Raw genomic sequence first — 8477 nt, 5'->3', positions numbered from 1 at the left:
AGCCATCATGACTGCAGCCCTACTATCGCTATTAGCAGCAGAGACAGATAAATTGAATGTGTGCAATAATTAGCTCACTTGATACCTGTTAAAGATATATTTATCAAGTCGTTTAGTATGAATTTATATACTTCAGGAGTTTCAGCTCCGTGCATTTTTGCATCTTTTTCTGTTCAGTTCCGGTGATTTCAAATCTAGATACCTCACAAATAAGCTGTATTCACTTGACACTTATGTACAGGCGTTTATTTAATGCACTTTCGCAGCGTCACATTTAAAACGCTTACAGTTTTTCGATATCCGGTTTCCTATTGACGGATCTCCACATCCACAGCATGCTGCGCACAGAGTTAGCAACCGTCTGATAATTTTCTTATAAAGATTCAGACCAGTATAGCAGATGTGTCGAAGCAAGACTTCTTCACATTCACCAATCTGTTTTTCAAACGTTCTTTTGGTCACCCCGTATAGTACTACTTTCTACAAGCTTTCTTATTCTAATGCTAAAGCTCAGAGCGTCAGTTTCCAGCTTTCTAATAGCCTATATCATGTCATTGTTTTGTGGTCCGGTGGTAGATATACCAGGAAGGACACGTGATTCAGATTCCATGTATAACTGCAGATCTCCTATCTCCTAGGGTGCGCGCTACTTGCTGAAGTGGTGTCCAATTGAAAGAATTTGCAAACAGGTGGCTGAGTGTCGCTTTTGGGGGTCCTTCAGCCAGTCATACCATACGAATTCATTTCATGTTATTGTTTCAGTTACTATTGCCGCTAATTCCATATTAAGCATGCTGTACTTTCGATGCACCAACTTAGACCGGAAGTGCTCAGTGATTTTTAGGATTACACCTGTTCCCTACAGTCTTGAATTACGATTGTAAAGGGTATTTTCTCTTCCTTTATTTCGTCACTGAGAGGAACGAAGATGCAGTTAGTTACATCTGTACTTCTAGTTTCTGAAAGAAATAATGGAGCAGAATTCGAGTATTCTTAACTATCTTTTCGCTGACTGAAAATACTTCTCATTGCTCAGTCTGTCGTTCTGAATACTCATTTACGGAGAGAACGCTTCATTTTCTATTAGCAATTTTGGGAATACGTTGTATATTACTGTTTATGTTTGCGTGCAACATGCGCTGGAAAGCACATCAAAAAAGACAATACACTACAAAAAGTATGCAAAAATTTACGGTTTAAGAAGGTATAAAATGTAAGAAAAATGTCATGATTGAGCGCCAGGAGTTGCTGTTAAAATTTCTTGAATATACGACTTTCAGTCCACAGATCATCATTTGGTATAGTAAAACTTTTACCGACACCTTACAAGTTGATTTTAATCAATAGCATCAGAAAGTGTAATAACCAAAACTCATCACTCAAGTTAAGTAGTAATACAGATTATATCGTCTGTATTAAAAATATGCCAGATACTGTTCCATTTCAAGATGTATTAACAGTCAAGTTATAAAATTACTAGAGCGGGTACTCCACATGCTTTTATATGTATAGTGTCTCCTTTCGTAATTTTTTAAGCTGACTGCTAACATAACGTGAAGGAGAGAGGTTCCTATTTTTGCTACTATTTGACGAAAATGACGAATAAGAAATTATATTTTGTGATGCTTTTGATTTTTTGTCACCTTGTAGCCTGTTGGAAATATTTTTTGATACCAGATGATGGTCTGTGGACCGGAAATAGTTGTACAATAAAGAAATTTTAACACCAGCTCCTGGCGATGAATCAGGACTTTTCATTTTAGGAGTTTTGTTTTGGTTATCTGAGGTGTACTTCTTCGAAATGTTTTTCAATAGAATTGTGTATCTGATTAATGCTCTATAGGTCTGAATTAACTCTCTCCATGGTATAAATTCGGTAATTTGTCTCCCCTCTTCTTTATCCGCTTCCACGAATGCGAATACGACAGCTGTTAACAAAAGCGCAGTTGCTATTTATATTTCTGTCCGAGAGCATTGGCTGAACTGCGAAGGGAAGCACGGGAGACAAATACGGGTCGCCGGGCTCTGAAAGAAAAGTAAATTTGTCACTCTGAAAATTACGCATTTCCTCGGAAGGGAAGCGAGTTTAATCTTCCGTAAAGTACGGAGAGAGCAAAGAAGACTGGCTCCTGATGCGGATCTGAATTTCTAATTAGAAAGATATCGTTACTGAGAACTGACGTCTCTTAAACAACAGTACCACAGCACGCTTAAATACGCCGCCGAGAAAGTAAGTCACTGAATTTCGTCCTTGTGTCTTATGGTTGTCTGTAATAAAGGGACGTACAGGACTAATTAAGGGTGCGAATTGGCGGCTTCCGGGAGCCATCACTGTCGTTGTAGAAGTGATTCTGTTTCACGTTGACCTCACTTGTGATACAGATGTTCAAATGTGTGTGAAATCTTACGGGACTTAACTCCTAAGGTCATCAGTCCCTAAGCTTACACACTACTTAACCTAAACTATCCTAAGGACAAACACACACACCCCTGCCCGAGAGAGAACTCGAACCTCCGCCGGGATCAGCCGCACAGTCCATGACCTCTCGGCTAATCCCGCGCGGCTGTGATACAGACATTTATTAAGTTTCTAAATAATATCCCCCGTAAACTATGAGAAACAAGCCTACGTAATGACACTGAATACAGTCGACGCACATTGTTCTTCCCTTTTGCTTACCTGCTCAGCATAAAAGTACGACGTTATTCACAATATTTTGTATGAAATCTGCCACGGAAAGTTAGGGACTTGGATTGGGCCGTTGTCTTTTGCTAGAAATTCTCCAACCGGCTGTGCAGTCTGGAAGATTTACAGAGTGATTCAAAAAGAAAGAAGAGATTTATTAAAGAAGGTGTTTATTACTGACAAACTATGAAAGATAGAAACATATTGCGCATGTCACTGTATAGAGAAGGTTCAAAGTTCTGTGGTCACACAGACACTACACCACGCACTCAATTTGAACACCATTCGTCGCTCGAAAAAAATCGAAATGGTAGTCCATTCCATTCTACGTACGAGTCGACAGGTTTCTTTTCGACAGCGTCAAGAGTACGATTTCTCAGCTCTTGAAGAGTAGCTGCCATAGGAGCGACAAAGACTTTGTCTTTTATGTATCACGCCTGGGGACGTGGGAGGCCAAAAGCATTGAAGAGATCTTATGGTTCTTCTCTTCATATCCAGTGCTGCGGGATGGTGTTGTTAAGACAACGCCGCACCTCAAGATGGAAGCCGGAAAGCCGTCATGCATAAAAATCAAATCATCGGAATCTTCGTGAAGTTGAGCAAACAACCGATTTTTCAGCATGATCAGGTTTGACATTCCTACAACAGATTCCTCCGCAAAAAAAGGAAATTCTACAAACTTTGTTTACAGAAAGTGCGCATAACACATCCAGTTTCGGGGAGTCTCTTTCACGTTCTACTACAAAGTCAGATTTTGTGCCTCTCAAATTCTTACGTTATGTGTTTGCCTTACCCGACAGATGAAATTTCGATTCATCCGAAAAGATGAGTCGTTCGCAAAAAGTATCCTCTGTCATATGCTGCAGAACTGAAATGCAAATTTCGTATCTTCTGTTTGCGGTTGCCGGGACGTAATTGCTAAAGCTACTGCAACTTGTAAGGCTTCGTACTGAGGCGTCGTTTCAGAACACGTCACACCGTTGTTTCAGGAAGCAGGAGTTAATGCCCTGCCCCTCTTGAGAACTTCCGAAGTTCCATGTGAACGCATCTCGGATACGCTCTTCCCTTTGCATACGCAACCAACTTCCAAAAATTTTGTATGCAAATCCTAGACATGATTGTGCAGACCCGGCTTCTTGCTGAATCTACAGCGAAATGCACATTGCACTGGAACAGTGGATTGACTTCGCGCAGATTCCAACACACAAAAAGATTTCTCTTGTGCTGTAGTCGCCATGATGCTACAAACGAACAACACTATAGACCTGTCAAAACTTTAACCTGCCTCTATCCAACGACATGTGGTTCTGTTTTTTATAGTTCGTCTGTAACAAACAATTGAATTTTTTTAAAATTTTAAATCACCCGGTAGTTCAGACTGCTAATATGACACTTCTCTGCTTCTAAACTATGCAAACGTCATTTTGTACACATTGCAGGATAATCACTACTGGAAGAAACGGTAAAGTGGAAAGTGACGGGAGTGTTGTTTCTGATACCGACATTCTACCTGCAGCTGTATATCTGCAACTGCATACGTACCCTACAAATCCCTATAAAGTGTGTGGCGTTGGTTATTTCGCATAGATATTTGTGATTTTTTTCTCTCCTATTCAATTCACGGACTGAGCGAGCGAACAGTGGCTGTCAATGCGCTTCTATGCTCGCCTTAATCATTGTCATGATCTCTCAGCAACATACACAGTGGTGGCAACAGATCTTTTTCGCAGCGATAATTTTCAAATAATTATGTAAAAGTTACTGTGTGAATAACTTCGAGGCAACCAAGCGACGCTGCTTTTTGATCTTCCATGGCGGTCCTTCGAGTCATTGTGAAGTATTACTGCCACAGCGTTGTATTATGAAATCACAAATAGGTAAATTTGAACCATCATAGGTAGTTCTATTCAACTGATTGAAATAGGAGAAGAACCACAGGTCATTGAAGGCCCAACGGTACCGACAGACCGTCGTATCATCCTCAGCCCTTAAGCGTCACTGGATGGCGATACAGAGGGGCATTTGGTCAGCACACCACCCTCCTGGCTGTTGATATAATCAACATGCTTCTGCACACTACCACATATTAGAATTTCACTGAATCACCACTTTGCTTTCAGCATCAATCACTCTGCAATAAGGAACTGATTTCGTAAGATGTACTTAGATTACACACCTTGATCTTCAGGTTGCAAATACAGGTACGGCATACATTTTACTTTCTACTGCTGTTTTCCTTTCAGTAATGGGCGGCAGCATCGCCTAGTAGGAAAGGGATCCCCAATACAATGATACGAAACATTTAAGACGACAGTTATTTAACAAAACTCGTTGTGTCAGAAGAGGTTGGTAACAGCGTGAATAATACAGAAAAGCACTTTGGTCGTTCTGTGTTTTCTCTCGGCAACATTACGTCTGTCATTAATGATACTGCATATGGCCCTGACACATACTCAGATGCTATTATCATCTTGTTTGCAGGCTGTGTTCATCCTCGCCCTGGTGGCACTGGCACACGCAGGAGGCCCCGCCTCCTACCAGACAGTTACAAACACAGCAGACGCTGGAGCTGTGGGCTCTACACACGAGAGGACGGTGAAGGGCTATGGCGGCCTCAACAGCATTTCCGAGTACTCCAAGACCATCGACGGGCCACACTCGAGCGTGCGCGTGTCCATCTCGCGCTCCAGCAACGACGCCTACGGCTACGGCGGCGCCGCAGTCGCCGCCGCCCCTGCCGTGGCCTACACTGCAGCTGCCCCAGCTATCGCAGCTGCCCCTGCCGTGGCCTACACTGCAGCCGCCCCAGCTGTCGCTGCAGCACCAGCTGTTGCTTACGCCGCCCGCACCGTCGCTGCTGCGCCCGCAGTAGCCTACACTGCTGCTGCGGCTCCAGCCGTCACGTACGCTGCCAGGACGGTGTCTGCAGGTCCAGCCCTCGCCTACGGCGCCCGCGCTGTTGCTGCGGCTCCTGCAGTTGCCTACACTGCTGCTGCTCCAGCCGTCACTTACGCGTCTCGCACTGTTGCCGCATCCCCTGCAATCGCGTACACCGCCGCTGCTCCTGCAGTCACCTACGCTTCCCGCACTGTTGCCACATCTCCCGCAGTAGCATACACTGCTGCAGCTCCGGCCGTCACCTACGCCGCCCGCACAGTGTCCGCAGCTCCTGCCGTAGCCTACACTGCCGCCGCCCCCGCCGTCACGTACGCCGCCCGCACCGTCTCTGCAGCCCCAGCTGTGACGTACACTGCGTCTGCCCCGGCAGTCACCTACGCTGCTCGCACCGTCGCCGCTGCACCTGCAGTTACATACACTGCTGCTGCTCCGGCAGTGACGTACGCCACTCGTACAGTGTCCGCTGCTCCTGCCGTAGCGTACACTGCCAGTGCCCCCGCAGTGACGTATGCTGCCCGCACAGTAGCCGCAGCCCCTGCTGTAAGCTACGCCGCTGCAGCTCCAGCTTATGGCAGCACCTACTACGGTCGTGCAGCTTACTCTGGCCTGGCATACGGGGCTGGATACTCTGCCGGATACGGAGCTCGTGCTATTGCCCCAGCTGCCGTCACCTACTCTGCCCCAGCCGTCACATACGCTGCTCGCACCGTTACTGCAGCTCCCGCCCTCGCCTACAGCTCTGGCCTGACCTACGGAGCTGGATACTCCTACGGTGCCCCTGCTGCCACCGTCACCTACACGTCTGCCGCCCCCGCAGTCGGTGCCGCGTACCTCGGACGCGCATCTTACTCCGGCCTGGCCTACGGTGCACGCGCTATTGCACCAGCCCTGGCTTACAATTCCGGCCTGTCGTACGGAGCTGGATACACCTACGCCGCCTCCGCCCCTGCTGTCACCTACACCACCAGGACCGTGACGACGGCGCCTGCTGTCACCTACACCGCTTCTGCTCCAACTGTGACCTACAGTGGAGCCACCCAGTCAGCTTCCTACTCCGTGGCCGCCGGAGCACAGCTGGGCACGTCCTTCCACGGCCCAATTGCGCAGAGTGCTGCTCTTCACCTCCACGGCAAGGGACTCTTGTAAATGTCTCGCCCAAGAAGACACGCACAGTGCTGCCTTTTTCTCTCGCTCTGCACACATTCTTCTTCATGTCACTGCTGCAGCTTTCTTTTTGGAAAGCTAGACTGAATGATTTTCATTTTTTGTAAATCGCCATGTAACATACTGTTCTTCTCGCAATAAATGTCTTTTTGTACACCTCCAAATGTCGTTTCTCTGATTTTTCATGTGTAAGAAAAATGTCCTCTCAGCTATCAGCACTTGGATATACAGTTTACAGGACACGTTTTATAGACATTTTCTCCTGTACCGTGCTGTAGAAATCATAGCACAGTATCCTCTGTTTTCCAAAACGTTCCAGTGAAAACCGTTCAAACTGATCTGCTTTAGCGTCTTGTCTGATGCGATCGTGCATTTGCTTGAAGAGACCTCACTTGCGCTCAAGGAACTGAGCTGATCACATTACAGGTCATTATGTTGTAAAAGAGCATGTGACAGACTTACAGAAGTGCCGTGTGCTGCACATCAGCATATAGCTCTTTAATCTTTGTGCAGCGAGAAGAGAACACATACACGAGTCCATAAACTGGATTATCCGATTTTAATACAATAATAATTCCAGTTATGTAAAGTATTTAGAGGCTAGTGACTCTGGCTTATATCTCTACATTTTTATTTTTTTATTTTTGCCTGAGATATTCACGCAACTAACCATGTGTGTAGCAATCGCTGACTTAGAGAAGTCACACACAGTTAGTTGCGTAAATTCTGCAGTAAAATTGCTATTAACAGTGCTGCCTTTATAATTTCCTATTTCCACATTGAGCCAATTTTCTTTCTTTTGTAATAAATTGAAGTATCTCTTACTTAAAACTATACTTCGTCATTGTTTTTCTTTTGGGCACTATCCGCTGATTCTTTTAAATTCCCAATAGTTCTCATACTTCAACTGACGGAGCATAAGAAAATAATTAGTCTTTCCTTCATTTTGGGAGTTTAATGAAATAACGTCTATTCATGCTTCTTTCTACAACTGGAAATGTGAAACTGGACATGTGAACCATTCTTTAAATTCCCTTTCCTATACAATGGACCTGGTCCTAAGTAAAACAAGAAACTTTGATGCTATAAAGGCATACTACACGGCTGCAATCATTAGCTACCACATTCATCATGTTATTAAACTAAACTGAAACTTCATTAATGGATTCACATGCTAGCAGTTGAGGACTATGAAATCGCTGTTCAACTCCAATACTTCCTGAGCCGCTACTCGAGAACCGTGTTCAGTTAAATATTATTTACTTCCTTTGTACAACAGCGAACATGGAATCAGTCGATTAGTTCTGGTTTGCCTACTACGGATCACATCACACATTTTCGAATGTGAGTGATTCCATCCACGTCAATCAAATTTCTTGCAGTTACAGATTTAACGAAAACCGCACAAAGTTTTTTACGATAGCTATCGGACACTAATCAGTTCAGCGGCCGATGCAGAATTCTCTTCCCAATACTCGAAGGCGAGAACAATGTCCTATTGTTCTTTCTGTGGTCTTCAGTCCGAATAATGGTTTGGTGCAGCTCTTCATGCTACTCTCTCCTGTGCGTATCCAAATAAATACTTTTGAATCCGCTTACAGTATTTATCTCTTGGTCTCCTTTTACGACTTTCACCTTACACACTCCCCTCCAGTACCAAATTCGTAATCCCCTGATGTCTCAGAATGTGTCCTGTCAACCAGTCCCTTCATAATTCTTGCGGAGCACT

The 8477-nt window shown here is 44.8% G+C and overlaps 1 protein-coding gene across 1 annotated transcript; it reads left to right on the top strand.

Annotated features, from left to right (window-relative positions):
* The first annotated feature begins 5122 nt into the window (after nucleotides 1-5122).
* Nucleotides 5123-6912, top strand: LOC124607086 (ice-structuring glycoprotein-like). Its single transcript, XM_047139314.1, has one exon. The coding sequence runs from the start codon at nucleotides 5123-5125 to the stop codon at nucleotides 6728-6730; it is 1608 nt and encodes a 535-aa protein (XP_046995270.1). The 3' UTR covers nucleotides 6731-6912.
* The last annotated feature ends 1565 nt before the right edge of the window (nucleotides 6913-8477 follow it).

The sequence above is a fragment of the Schistocerca americana genome, chromosome 1, assembly GCF_021461395.2.
Source record: "Schistocerca americana isolate TAMUIC-IGC-003095 chromosome 1, iqSchAmer2.1, whole genome shotgun sequence".
NCBI lineage: Eukaryota > Metazoa > Arthropoda > Insecta > Orthoptera > Acrididae > Schistocerca > Schistocerca americana.
The sequence above is the reverse complement of the archived record's forward strand: the minus strand, read 5'-3'. Positions and strand labels throughout refer to the sequence as shown.